This window comes from Oncorhynchus clarkii, chromosome 16 (assembly GCF_045791955.1).
Source record: "Oncorhynchus clarkii lewisi isolate Uvic-CL-2024 chromosome 16, UVic_Ocla_1.0, whole genome shotgun sequence".
Taxonomy (NCBI): domain Eukaryota; kingdom Metazoa; phylum Chordata; class Actinopteri; order Salmoniformes; family Salmonidae; genus Oncorhynchus; species Oncorhynchus clarkii.
In genome coordinates this window covers 35,137,822-35,153,232 of record NC_092162.1, presented here as the reverse complement: position 1 = coordinate 35,153,232, position 15,411 = coordinate 35,137,822, and the positions used below count along the sequence as shown (strand labels likewise).

Sequence of the window (15,411 nt, the reverse complement as noted above, 5' to 3'; positions counted from 1 at the left end):
AAATATTTATTTCTGGTTTTAGAAGAAGAGAAATCAAAAGCCTACCATCACCTCATGGGTCTCCCAGTCACAGGTATTGAACCACCATCTGTAGCAACACAGTTTGCACTGCGATGCAGTGTCTTAGACCAGCGCCTTGGGACCCAAAAGCATAATCAGTGCTCTAACTCCCCCTTGCGATGGTCTGGAGCAATGAAGTGGTGATGCAGGGTACCTTACTAAACCACAAATTACCTCTAAGTCCCGTAGCCTTATCGCAAAACTTTTAGTTGAGCAACCACTGTATATCTTTGTCATCTCTCTGTTGAAATCGCCCGGTCCGTCTACATGGGAAAGTCAAACAGAAAGTCTCTGTTTGTTTAAGTCTATGGTTGTCCATTAGACTGGATCCTTCAGACGTTCCAATGGTCATTTTATGGGATCTCCCTCGTGTCTTTGGTCAAGGTTGTAGACTGTGAATGTCTAGTCTTCACCTTCACGCTGTTGGTCAAGCTGGTCTTCACATTCTCTGGTCTGGTGGAGTCTAACCATTTCCACATGTAGCCACCACTCCACGCTTTCTGGTCTAGTGGTTGATTATTCAAGGTACAGCTAAGACCACTTTCCACACCGGCAGCAAGCCGGCATGTTTTGGTCAGTATTTAAATCGCAACCATTTGAACGTGTAGCCACCACTCCACATTGTCTGGTCTTATAGTTTTAAACCATTTGTCACATCCGGCTTACCGTCCGTATACTGGTCTGATGTAAATTTAGTTAGGAGTCCTTATTAAGCACTCTGGTCAAAGGGGGTGTTCCATCCTTTTGGCATAATGTCACATAATATCTGTGCTCACGTGGGTGTGGTTACTGACTGGGTAAAACTTTACATGAAAAACAATTATCATTTAGAAGACTAAAATCACATTTAATCTTCTCACAAATAGTTTTATATTTACTCCTATATGTTTTACAACATGAAGATGTAACTCTGACATATACATTGTGAAAGCTCTTAAAGTTACACTGTTTCCGTTTTAAAGCCTTTAATGATATCACCAAACAATAAAGTATCTGACATGATTGCTCTTTAAGTCCCCCGACCATTTCCCCCAGACATTCCATACTGCAAAGGGCCAGAGAGAGATTTTTTACGACCGGTCGTTAAAGTCATCAACTGGCCCAATTTTTCCCCCCTTCCTCTCTGGTGAGAGGGAGAGGGAGAGAAAGAGAAAGAGAGAGGGGGGCTCTCTTTGATCCTCACCCAGGAGGGAAAGACAAGACAACTGTAATTGTCAATTCTTTCATGACTAATAAATTGTACTGGTTGAATTGAGTAAATGCACTTCTAATTATTTTATTGACTTTACGTTCATAATTTAGTAGGTCTATTGGTAAATGTTATTCACACTACACAAAGCATTTATGCTTGGACTCTAACTCTGCAGCTCAGAGCTAAGGTTAACTCAATAATTTTATGCTAGGACATTGATCGCAAGATATTAGCTCTTTGTCTTTCAGCCTCTTAATAATTGCATAACATTTATCTTGGACACATATTCATCTGAGTGGTGAAAAAAGGCTCGCTACCTTGACTATACCCATCGAATACGCTTACTGGCCTATAGTATTTATTCACATAATAATGGAGTCATATTGAGGAATGTAGTTTATTATTAAACATGATTTAACAAAAATCCCCCAGCCAGAAGATACTCCCATTAATAAAGGTAGCATCTATGAATGAGTTTATTAGAGATATTTGCACACATGGGAAAGGGGGAATCCAGCAACCAGTTCACAATGGGTAAGGGTACAGATATTTCTCACGCTTCTCACACTCTCCCCAATACGCGTTTCCCTCTCGGTCCTCTCCCTCTTTGTGCAGCCCGCTTCCTCTTTTATCCTCAAGCACGCAATGGCTTAACGATCCATCGGCAGGAAATCCATATAAGGCTTGGGGGTGGAGCCAGCAGGCTGCACGATATCTTCTTTCAATCACCCCTCACCTCTCCCTGCCGTCTGCCACAATACGTACCTACTAATTTTAACTAATTGATGTGCCTCATTCCATACTTAGTAGGGAGCACAATCCAGACCATTGCCGATAGAAATGAGGTGTATAGAAGATACCCTACACATGGAATCGAGAGCAATGTAACATTCTGAATGTTACACCCCAACAGAACACAGGTCTTCTTTTTTTTTTTATACACCAGACAACAGTTTGTGGAAAAGAAAACAGAGCTGTGTAAAACAAAAATGTCAGTTGAAAAAGTAGTCAATGACAGAAGTGGAAATGCGAAGCGGGCTAGAAGTGCGATAAGTGACAGGGGAAAAGACTGTGTTCAGACAGGGGCTCTGACAAGAACAAGAGAGGGGTAACATACACGGAGGAGAATATAAAAGGAAAACATAGATGAATTAATAGAGTGGGGCAGCACCAGAGGAGTATTTATACCTACAAGGGGCTGTGCCCAGGGACATAAAGTCATGAAATTCACTAGCTCTTAAAATGGAGCTAAAAACATAAAGGCCATTGGAACGTCAAAGAGAAGAGGGAACAAATAGGGGAATCATATTGAAATTATTTCAGCAGTCAGCTTTCATTCTTTCGTTTTAAGTCATCTTTCTTTCTACATCTGTTTCCATCTATAGCATACTGTTTCATACTTTCCATCTATCCATACTGTTTCATACCTACCAAACCTATCCTTCTTTCCTTGTTAACACACAGTATTCCTCTGCTCTCTGTGTGCTCATTTAAGCATACTTTTTTAAATATATATAATTAAATAGTTTGTTACTCCTTATACAACTGGGGGGGGGGGGGGGGGGGGGGGGGGTCAATACATTACAATCAATTACATCCTGTATGAAAACTAAAGGGAAATCCAGGGGCTTTTTCCTTCATTTGAGCACTGGGCTCAAAGTCTGTCTCCTCCAACTTTGAGCAGGGGATATCAAAATAACTTTGGGCATTAAGAACTTAGGCACGCTGGTTTGCATAGTCAACGACAGTAAAACATATTTTACAAGATGCCGTTATCAACACTTCAGTATTTTAGTTGGTCAGATTAACTGATCGAAGGCTGAAATTCAAACGCAATGCTTTTCAATGCATAGGCTTGTAAAAATAGGGCTGGTTTTGTGGACCAAGATTAAGTCAACTGCTGGACAAAAAAAAACATACTCAATGGAGATTCTTCATTGAAAGTGCTTTTTAGTCCAGGGTCCAGAAAATGGGTCCTACAATCATTTTATGTTGGCTAACAACTTGGAGGGAGAAGGAACAGTTGGCAGAAAGCCATCAGGGCAGCAGGAGAAACATTTTTGAATTGTAATACAATTGTTTGTGACCCATTGAGTCGTCCTGTGTGTGCTGTTCTGTTTATAGAGCGCTAAGGATTTCAGCCAAAATGCATGATTCAGATTTAGAATGTCCTCAAAGAGGCAATTCATCAAAATGCATGATTCAGATTCAGAATGTCCTCAAAGAGGCAATTCATCAAAATGCATGATTCAGATTCAGAATGTCCTCAAAGAGGCAATTAATCTTGCAGCAGTCATAAAACATATAACATCTATAAATGTACAATAAATAGCAGAGGATATTTACAAACAAATCAGCAGGGCAAAGTGCAATTTCAGAGTGCAAGTGCTAAGCGCAATTAGTCCAACATTTGTTAAGTTGCAGAATTGAATTCGGAATAAAATAGAACTTGGTCCTATTATTTTTAACCTCAGGTAGTCTGTACCTGTGTCCAGGGGGAAGGAGCTGGAATTTAGGGTGGAGTGGACGGGAAGAGTCAACCGCCACTTTATTTGCCTCATGTAGGGCTCTGCCCAGGTAGAGAGATGACTGTTCTTGCTGTTGCTGCCAGATGATTTTTCCGCAAGACCTGACTATCTTGCCCAACCTAATTTTCTGTGCAACCTTGATGTTCCCAAACCAGCAGGTCAAGCAGTAGGACAGAATGATCTCAATGAATGATTTATAAAAGACAACCATTAGATCAACGTTAAAAAGTGCCGTTTCCGTAGGAAATAGTCTCTGTTGGCGTTTCTTAAAAATAGCGTCAGAGCACTGATCCCAGGATAGCTTGTTGTTGATGACTAGTCCAAGGAATTTGTACTCCTCCACTATTTCAAGGCGCTCACCTTTTACGGGCTACCTTTTATGACTGCAGCTTCCCCTAGCCCTTGCAACATCATGAAACACATTTCAAATCAAATAAAATTGTATTTATCACGTGCACCGAAATAAACAAGGGTAGACCTTAGAGTGAAATGCTACCTCACAAGCCCTTAACCAACAATGCAGTTTTAAGAAAAAAAAAGAATATATTAAATAATTAAGGAGCAACGATAAAATAACAGTCGATGAGCTTTATACAGGGAGTTCCGGTACAGAGTCAATGTGCGGGGGCACCGGTACGTTGTGGTAATATATACAGTACCAGTCAAAAGTTTGGGAACAGTTACTCATTCCAGGGCTTTTCTTTATTTTTACTATTTTCTAGATTGTAGAATAACATTGAAGACATCAAAACTATGAAATGACACATATGGCATCATGCAGTAAACAAAAAAGTGTTAAACAAATCAAAATAAACCCAGAAAAAAAAGAAACCATTTTCAGGACCCTGTCTTTCAAAGATAATTAGAAAAAATCCAAATAACTTCAGTTCTTCATTGTAGTGACAGTGTTGAAACACTGTTTCCCATGCTTCTTCAATGAACCATAAACAATTAATGAACATGCACCTGTGGAACGGTCATTAAGACACTAACAGCTTACAGATGGTAGGCAATTAAGGTCACAGTTATGAAAACTTAGGACACTAAAGAGGCCATTCTACGGACTCTGAAAAACACCAAAATAAAGATGTCCAGGGTCCCTGCTCATCTGCATGAACATGCCTTAGGCATGCTGCATGGAGGCATGAGGACTGCAGATGTGGCCAGGGCAATAAAATGCAATGTCTGTACTGTGACACTTCTAAGACAGCGCTCCAGGGAGACAGGATGGACAGCTGATCATCCTCGCAGTGGCAGACCACATGTAACAACACCTGCAGAGGATTGGTACATCTGAACATCACACCTGCGGGACAGGTACAGCATGGCAACAACTGCCCGAGTTACACCAGGAACGCACAATCCCACCATCAGTGCTCAGACTGTCCGCAATAGGCTGAGAAAGGATACACTGAGGCCTTGTAGGCCTGTTGTAAGGCAGGTCCTCACCAGTCATCACCGGCAACAACATCGCCAATGGACACAAACCCACTGTTGCTGGACCAGACAGGACTGGAAAAAAGTGCTATTCACTAAAGAGTCGCGGTTTTGTCTCACCAGGGGTGATGGTCAGATTCGCGTTTATCGTCGAAAGAATGAATGTTAAGCCGAGGCCTGTACTCTGGAGTGGGATTGATTTGGAGGTGGAGGGTCCGTCATGGTCCGGCATCATCGGATTGAACTTGTTGTCATTGCAGTCAATCTCAACGCTGTGCGTTACAGGGAAGACATCCTCCTCCCTCATGTGGTACCCTTCCTGCAGGCTCATCCTGACATGACCCTCCAGCATGACATTGCCACCATGGCTGCTCATTCTGTGCATGATTTCCTGCAAGACAGGAATGTCAGTGTTCTGCCATGGCCAGTGAAGAGCCCGGATCTCAATCCCATTGAGCACGTCTGGGACCTGTTGGATCTGAGGGTGAGTGCTAGGGCCATTCCGCACAGAAATGTTCGGGAACTTGCAGGTGCCTTGGTGGAAGAGTGGGGTAACATCTCACAGCAAGAACTGGCAAACCTGGTGAAGCCCATGAGGAGGAGATGCACTGCAGTACTTAATGCAGCTGGTGGTCACACCAGATACTGACTGTTACGTTTACTTTTGACGCACACTTTGTTCAGGGACACATTATTCAATTTATGTTAGTCACATGTCTGTGGAACTTGTTCAGTTTATGTCTCAGTTGTTGTATCTTATGTTCACACAAATATTTACACGTTACGTTTTCTGAAAATAAACGCAGTTGACAGTGAGAGGATGTTTCTTTTTTTGCAGAGTATACATGATTCAATATGTATTATTTAATAGTTTAGATGGCTTTACTATTATTCTATGTAGAACATAGTAAAAAATAAAGAAAAACCCTTGAATGAGTAGGTGTGTCTGTAGCTGTAGAACATTTTGAGGATCTGAGGATCCATGCCAAACCTTTCCAAACCCCGTCAGGAAGTCCACGATTCAGTTGCAGAGGGAGGTGTTTAGTCCCAGGGTCCTTAGCTTAGTAATGAGCTTCATGGTTACTATGGTGTTAAATGCTGAGCTGTCATCAATGAATAGTATTCTCACGTAGGTGTTCCTTTTGTCCAGGTGGGAAAGGGCTGTGTGGAGTGCAATAGAGACTGTATCATCTGTGGATCTGTTGCGGCGGTACACAAATTGGAGTGGGACTAGGGTTTCTGAGATAATGGTGAGCCATGAGCCACTTTTCAAACCACTTCATGGCTACAGACGTGAGTGCTACGGGTCGGTAGTCATTTCGGCAGGTTACCTTGTTAAATAAAGGTGGAATAGTTGAAGTAGTTGGTGAACCAGGCGTGGCAATCATTTGAGAAACCAAGGCTGTTGAGTCTGCCGATAAGAATGTGGTGATTGACAGAGTCGAAAGCATTGGCCAGGTCGATGAATACGGCTGCACAGTAATGTCTCTTATCGATGGCGGATATGATATCGTTTAGGACCTTGAGAGTGGCCGAGGTGCACCCATAACCAGCTCTGAAACCAGATTGCATAGCAGAGAAGGTACGGTGGGATTCAAAATGGTCGGTAATCTGTTTGTTAACTTGGCTTTCGAAGACCTTAGAAAGGCAGGGTAGGATAGATATAGGTCTATAACAGTTTGGGTCTAGAGTGTCTCCCCTTTGAAGTGGGGGATGACCGCGGCAGCTTTCCAATCTTTGGGAATCTCAGACGATACGAAAGAGAGGTTGAACAGGGTAGTAGTAGGGGTTGCAACCATTTCGGAAGATCATTTTAGAAAGAGAGGGTCCAGATTGTCTAGCCCGACAGATTTGTAGGGGTCCAGATTTTGCACTTCTTTCAGAACATCAGCTATCTGGATTTGGGTGAAGGAGAAATGGGGAGGCTTGGTGAGTTGCTTTGGGGGGTGCAGGGTTGTTGTTTGGGGTAGGGATAGCCAGGCGGAAAGCATGGCCAGCCGTAGAAAAATGCTTCTTGAAATTCTCAATTATAGTGGATTTATCGGTGGTGACAGTGTTTCCTAGCCTCAGTGCAGCTGGGCGGAGGTGCTCTTATTCTCCATGGACTTTACGGAGTTCCAGAACAATTTTGAGTTTGTGCTACAGGATGAACATTTCTGCTTGAAAAAGCTAGTCTTAGCTTTCCCAACTGCCTGTGTAAATTGGTTCCTTACTTCCCTGAAAAGTTGCATATCAACGGGGGCTATTCAATGCTAGTGCAGCAAGCCAGAGCGTGTTTTTGTGATGGTCGAGGGCAGTCAAGTCTGTAGACAACCAAGTGCTATATCTGTTCCTGGTTCAACATTTTTGGAATGGGGCATGCTTACTTAAGATGGTGATGAAGAAAGACACTTCTAAAGAATAACCAGGCATCCTCTACTGACGGGATGAGGTCAATATCCTTCCAGGAAACCCGGGCCAGGTCGGTTAGAAAGGCCTGCTCGCTGAACTGTTTCAGGGAGCGTTTGATAGTGATGTAGGATGGCCGGGGGTGTTAAGCATGTCCCAGTTTAGGTCACCTAGCAGCACGAGCTCTGAAGATGGATGGGGGGCAATCAAATCACATATGGTGTCGAGGGCACAGCTGGGGGCAGAGGGTGGTCTATAGCAAGCGGCAACGGTGAGAGACTTGTTTCTGGAAAGGAGGATTTTTAAAAGTAGAAGCTCGAATTGTTTGGGTACAGACCTGGATAGTATGACAGAACTCTGCAGGCTATCTCTGCAGTAGATTACAACACCGCCCCCTTTGGCAGTTCTATCTTGTCGGAAGATGTTGTAGTTAGGGATGGAAATTTCAGGGTTTTTGGTGGTCTTCCTAATCCAGGATTTAGACATGACTAGGACATCCGGGTTGGCAGAGTGTGCTAAAGCAGTGAATAAATTAAACTTAGGGAGGAGGCTTCTAATGTTAACATGCATGAAACCAAGGCTTTTACGTTTACAGAATTCAACAAATGAGAGCACCTGGGGAGTAGGGGTGGAGCTAGGCACTGCAGGGCCTGGATTAACCTCTACATCACCAGAGAAACAGAGGAGGAGTAGGATAAGTGTACGGCTAAAGGCTAACAGAACTGGTCGTCTAGTACGTTCGGGAACAGAGAGTAAAAGGAGCAGGTTTCTGGGCGCGATAGAATAAGGCATAATGTACAGACAAAGGTATGGTAGGATGTGAGTACATTAGAGGTAAACCTAGGCACTAGGCACCTAGACAGCTAGCAGGCCGGGGCCAGCAAGCTAGCAGAAGGGCCTTAGAAGGACGTCGCGAAGGAGGAAAGTCTGTTTTAGCCTCTGCGTGTGGTGACATCGATAGACCAATTGTGATGGATTAGTAGGGTTCCGAGTAGCAGAGGGGTCCAAGTCCAATTGGCAAAATAGGTATAGTGGCCCAAGAAATTGGCTGATGGATCTATTCAGCTAACAGTCCAATATGCTCTAGACAGCTAGCGGTCCTCGACGAGCAGTTAGCGGGCCGTGGATAGCAGATGGGCATTCACAGGGGACGTCGCTGCATAGGGGCCAGTTCAGTACCCCCTCGAGCAGGTTACGTCGTTAATCCAGTCGTGAAGGATCGGCGGGGTTCCGTGCCTCATACCGGCAGTATAAGGGGTTCGGGTATTGTAGCCCAGGAGTGGCTGATGGGCCTCTTCAGCTAGCCGGGAGAATAGGCCTAGCATGGGTTAGCTCCAGGCTAATTGGTGCTTGCTTCGAGACTAGGTTAGCCAGGAGTAGTCACTCGGATTGCAGCTAGCTAGCTGTGATGATCCGGTGAAAAGGTTCAGAGCTTGCGGTGGGAATCTGGGGATATGGAGAGAAAATAGGTCTGGTACGCTCTGGTTTGAGTCGCGTTGTACAAACTGGTGAGAGCTTTCTGAGCTAAAGGTTAGCTGATGACCGCTAGCAGTGGTTAGCTGACTACTAGCTAGTAGCTAGTTAGCTGGCTAGCTTCTGTTGGGGGATTCCAGTTCCGAGGTAAAGAAAAATACTTTAGAAAAAACAGATCCACACCACATTAGGTGAGGTGGGTTGCAGGAGAGTATTTTGAAGTTGAGGTTTAGAAAAATATAAGAAAGATATGCGAAGAAAAACATAAAAAGATATATACATGGGACACGACAAGACGAAGGACAAAGACGTCTGACTGCTGTGCCATCTTGGATGTTTTTGGGACGTCTTCTACGGTGGATCGCTAAAATATCCAAATGATTATGATTATGGCCACATTATACCAAAGACTACGGTTTATACATTTGGGAAACAAGCTCATGTTATCAGTGTAGCCTGTTATCATCTGGACTAGTTGAAATATCTTCACATCTAGAAAACATATTTTTTTATTACAGGGGGCAGAAAAAATGCGTCCCATCCAAATCGTCCTCTGGAATAACAGACATTATGGGGCAAAAAATAGGCTACATAACCAACTAGTCCCGTGCAAATTTATTTAATTTATTTAATTTAACCTTTATTTAACCAGGTAGGCAAGTTGAGAACAAGTTCTCATTTACAATTGCGACCTGGCCAAGATAAAGCAAAGCAGTTCGACAGATACAACGACACAGAGTAACACATGGAGTAAAACAAACATACACTCAATAATACAGTATAAACAAGTCTATATACAATGTGAGCAAATGAGGTGAGAAGGGAGGTAAAGGCAAAAAAGGCCATGGTGGCAAAGTAAATACACTATAGCAAGTAAAACACTGGAATGGTAGTTTTGCAATGGAAGAATGTGCAAAGTAGAAATAAAAATAATGGGGTGCAAAGGAGCAAAATAAATAAATAAATGAAATACAGTTGGGAAAGAGGTAGCTGTTTGGGCTAAATTATAGGTGGGCTATGTACAGGTGCAGTAATCTGTGAGCTGCTCTGACAGTTGGTGCTTAAAGCTAGTGAGGGAGATAAGTGTTTCCAGTTTCAGAGATTTTTGTAGTTCGTTCCAGTCATTGGCAGCAGAGAACTGGAAGGAGAGGCGGCCAAAGAAAGAATTGGTTTTGGGGGTGACTAGAGAGATATACCTGCTGGAGCGTGTGCTACAGGTGGGAGATGCTATGGTGACCAGCGAGCTGAGATAAGGGGGGACTTTACCTAGCAGGGTCTTGTAGATGACATGGAGCCAGTGGGTTTGGCGACGAGTATGAAGCGAGGGCCAGCCAACGAGAGCGTACAGGTCGCAATGGTGGGTAGTATATGGGGCTTTGGTGACAAAACGGATTGCACTGTGATAGACTGCATCCAATTTGTTGAGTAGGGTATTGGAGGCTATTTTGTAAATTACATCGCCAAAGTCGAGTATTGGTAGGATGGTCAGTTTTACAAGGGTATGTTTGGCAGCATGAGTGAAGGATGCTTTGTTGCAAAATAGGAAGCCAATTCTAGATTTAACTTTGGATTGGAGATGTTTGATATGGGTCTGGAAGGAGAGTTTACAGTCTAACCAGACACCTAAGTATTTGTAGTTGTCCACGTATTCTAAGTCAGAGCCGTCCAGAGTAGTGATGTTGGACAGGCGGGTAGGTGCAGGTAGCGATCGGTTGAAGAGCATGCATTTAGTTTTACTTGTATTTAAGAGCAATTGGAGGCCACGGAAGGAGAGTTGTATGGCATTGAAGCTCGTCTGGAGGTTAGTTAACACAGTGTCCAAGGAGGGGCCAGAAGTATACAGAATGGTGTCGTCTGCATAGAGGTGGATCAGAGACTCACCAGCAGCAAGAGCGACCTCATTGATGTATACAGAGAAGAGAGTCGGTCCAAGAATTGAACCCTGTGGCACCCCCATAGAGACTGCCAGAGGTCCGGACAGCAGACCCTCCGATTTGACACACTGAACTCTATCAGAGAAGCAGTTGGTGAACCAGGCGAGGCAATCATTTGAGAAACCAAGGCTGTCGAGTCTGCCGATGAGGATGTGGTGATTGACAGAGTCGAAAGCCTTGGCCAGATCAATGAATACAGCTGCACAGTAATGTTTCTTATCGATGGCGGTTAAGATATCGTTTAGGACCTTGAGCGTGGCTGAGGTGCACCCATGACCAGCTCTGAAACCAGATTGCATAGCAGAGAAGGTATGGTGAGATTCGAAATGGTCGGTAATCTGTTTGTTGACTTGGCTTTCAAAGACCTTAGAAAGGCATGGTAGGATAGATATAGGTCTGTAGCAGATTGGGTCAAGAGTGTCCCCCCCTTTGAAGAGGGGGATGACCGCAGCTGCTTTCCAATCTTTGGGAATCTCAGACGACACGAAAGAGAGGTTGAACAGGCTAGTAATAGGGGTGGCAACAATTTCGGGAGATCATTTTAGAAAGAAAGGGTCCAGATTGTCTAGCCCGGCTGATTTGTAGGGGTCCAGATTTTGCAGCTCTTTCAGAACATCAGCTGAATGGATTTGGGAGAAGGAGAAATGGGAAAGGCTTGGGCGAGTTGCTGTTGGGGGTGCAGTGCTGTTGACCGGGGTAGGAGTAGCCAGGTGGAAAGCATGGCCAGCTGTAGAAAAATGCTTATTGAAATTCTCAATTATGGTGGATTTATCAGTGGTGACAGTGTTTCCTATCTTCAGTGCCGTGGGCAGCTGGGAGGAGGTGTTCTTATTCACCATGGACTTTTTTTTTAGTTAGTGTTGCAGGAAGCAAATTTCTGCTTGAAAAAGCTAGCCTTGGCTTTTCTAACTGCCTGTGTATAATGGTTTCTAGCTTCCCAGAACAGCTGCATATCACGGGGGCTGTTCAAGCTAATGCAGAACGCCATAGGATGTTTTTGTGTTGGTTAAGGGCAGTCAGGTCTGGAGAGAACTTAGGGCTATATCTGTTCCTGGTTCTAAATTTCTTGAATGGGGCATGTTTATTTAAGATGGTTAGGAAGGCATTTAAAAAAAATATCCAGGCATCCTCTACTGACGGGATGAGATCAATATCCTTCCAGGATACCCCGGCCAGGTCGATTAGAAAGGCCTGCTCGCTGAAGTGTTTCAGGGAGCGTTTTACAGTGATGAGTGGAGGTCGTTTGACCGCTGACCCATTACGGATGCAGGCAATGAGGCAGTGATCGCTGAGATCTTGGTTGAAGACAGCAGAGGTGTATTTAGAGGGGAAGTTGGTTAGGATGATATCTATGAGGGTGCCCGTGTTTAAGGCTTTGGGGAGGTACCTGGTAGGTTCATTGATAATTTGTGTGAGATTGAGGGCATCAAGTTTAGATTGTAGGATGGCTGGGGTGTTAAGCATGTTCCAGTTTAGGTCGCCTAGCAGCTCGAGCTCTGAAGATAGATGGGGGGCAATCAGTTCACATATGGTGTCCATAGCACAGCTGGGGGCAGAGGGTGGTCTATAGCAGGCGGCAATGTTGAGAGACTTGTTTTTAGAGAGGTGGATTTTTAAAAGTAGAAGTTCAAATTGTTTGGGTACAGACCTGGATAGTAGGACAGAACTCAGAAAGGACAGAAATCTTTGCAGTAGATTGCAACACCGCCCCCTTTGGCAGTTCTATCTTGTCTGAAAATGTTGTAGTTTGGAATTAAAATTTCTGAATTTTTGGTGGTCGAATAGGCAGTAAAATGATACACCAAATGTAGGCAAAATTTGGACTTGGGAACAGGAGAAATATGATTTATTTATTTATGCATGCACATTCACACACTCCCTTTCTCTGTCTCTCACTTATTGTATCATAATTGTGTTTCAAAGTTATTTACCACCAATGATAACAGCACAGTTACAGATCCACATTATTCAAAATCCATGTAAATTCCCCTATCTCCATTCCTGTTACAACGCTAATGGCAGTTGCATGTTTCAATGTGTACTCCATACATGACTCTGTAAGGCTACGTCTTACCGTGACTGTCTTGATGTGGCCACTTCCTTTGGTACAGGTCCAACCAGAGCGGTTGAAGAGGAGGCCACACATCTCTCCCTCCAAGCAGGGTGCCATCTCACACCACTGTCTACTCCTTACGATACGCACTAAGGAGAGAGAGAGAGATACAGCGAGACAGAAAGAGGGAGAGAGAGGGTGGGACCAAGAGTTAGAACCAAGCTCAATTGAGCTACTGTATATCAACGTTTAAATTCACACTTTAGTGCATTTTAACAGTAATAAAAACCAGAGAGCAAGGACAGTATGAGAGAGTGAAGAGACAGACAGATGATAGACATCTAGATAGAGAAAGATGAGGAGAGAGTGAAAGAAGTATTTCACAATCAGGGGTTCTTGATTAGATCCTTTGAATGTCATCAGTCTAGACGTAATGTAATGATGGCCACTCTTGTGCTCGCCGTATAATCTGTCCGGAAAACAATGAATTAGCATTAGTCTTTGTTGACGCTAATTAACACTGATTGTTCCTCACACTGGGTGTGTGTGTCTGTATGTTTGTGTGTGTTCAAGTCTGTTCAAAGATTAAATCGGTCCTCTCAGGACCTGGCATGAACTATTGTTCCTTTCGGTTTCCCAAAAGGTCCTTCTGACTTTATGATGGTGGGCAAATTGAAAGAGAGGGACTACAGTGGCACATGTCCCCCATGAGAGTGAATGAGTTTGTGTCCCTAGTGATTGTGACATGATGTCAGTAAAGGATAACCCCTTGTCCATGTTTTCAATAATTGGGTGTGTCAGGTTGGCCCTTTGAGCTGGATACTGCTGTCCTGTATAGATCTGTCATTCCATGGGACACACATGCCAGTATGCACACCAGCACGCACACACACACAGAACAACGGCTGACTGAACACCAACTGTTTTCCAATATCACATTAGAAATGGAAAAGGGTAAAAAGAGGGATTCAAAGACCACATAGACCTAGCTTTAATGACAAAAGCATTCCAAATCCCTTTAGCTTACTGCTCAATTCCTTAATCTGCTGAAAAAGTCCAGCTATCCAGCCCGACACTCCAATTTCCCTCTGCGAATTGGATTGTCAACACGACCCATCAGACATAACAAAGCATAGATTGATCAGTCATTCATAAACGTAGATGTGATTATATTATGTGACAGCCAAATCCAACTGCTGAAGGGCTAAAAAAGTGTGCATCAGAGGGACCAACAGAGCGCTATAGCAAAGCCTGGATGGAAGACGGACTGAATCAGCTGGGTCGTGTCCAATAGGAAAAAAAGTTATTAAACAGAGTGAAACGGGGTGGTGCTACGGTCATTTTCTTTTTCCATTTAAAATGTTTTCGAACATTGTGTCCTACTGAATATCACCTGGGGTAAAGTAGTCACATAGGGAGAGCTGTGACACCTGTCATCATGGCCCCCCACCCAGACTGCATTTAACTGTCATAAATGCCATTATAGAGGCCATTTCTTTAGTCGGTGACATCAGAGGTCACCATGTGGGAGAAGTGGGAGCTCAAGATGATATTTCAAGTTTTAATGTCACAGGCACAAGTACAGTGAGGTGGGGGGGGAGCAGGAGAAAATGATATAAAGAGAATCTGAATAACCATCAAACCATGAAGTCCTCTACATTTCCATTTCAATCCACAATTATATTTACAGGCAAAGTTCCCAAACCCACTACGGTAACACAAGTAATGATCAATTGCATTTGCGCTGTGGTAGGTATTTCCTTTAGACAGCACCACCCTTCACTACAACTCTATGCTGTAATTCCATTAAGAGATGTAACTACAAAGTTAACATCCCACAAAACAGGTGGGGGAAAGGGGTACCTAAGTATGGTTCTCAATTCATCGACAACGATAGACAGCTGTCCCTGATTGAGAACCATACCATACCAGGCCAAGACATAGAAATACAAAACATAGAAAAAAGGACATAGAATGTTTTTGTACCGAACTGTCCGGTACAGGGACTTTGGTTATGTCACGACTCCGACCGAAGGTGGCTCCCCTTCCCGCTCGGGTAGCGCTCGGCGGTCGTCGTCGCCGGCCTACTAGCTGCCACTGATTCTTTTCTCCCCCTCCTTATGTGTTTATTGATAACACCTGTTTTGAGTTGGTTGTAATTAGTTGGGCTTTATTAGTCAGCCGGCCCGCCCGTTTCTTTGTGCGGGATTGATTATTGTAACCCTGGTGTTTGCTACAGACGTACGTGTTTGTGTATGTAGTGCTAGACTGTTTTCGTTCCCTGTGTCTGGGGCATTTTGTTTGAGCACCCAAAAGTGGGGTGGCCGTGGTTCACCGTGTGTGCAT

General features: G+C 43.9%; 1 protein-coding gene across 1 annotated transcript in view; it reads right to left on the bottom strand.

Moving 5' to 3' along the window:
* Positions 1-15,411, bottom strand: part of LOC139367575 (chemokine-like protein TAFA-5) — a 53,967-nt gene that overhangs the window by 13,392 nt on the left and 25,164 nt on the right. Inside the window, exon 3 of the mRNA XM_071105829.1 lies at positions 13,087-13,214. Coding sequence (XP_070961930.1) covers positions 13,087-13,214 — 128 coding nt within the window. The remainder of the gene's footprint in view (positions 1-13,086; positions 13,215-15,411) is intronic.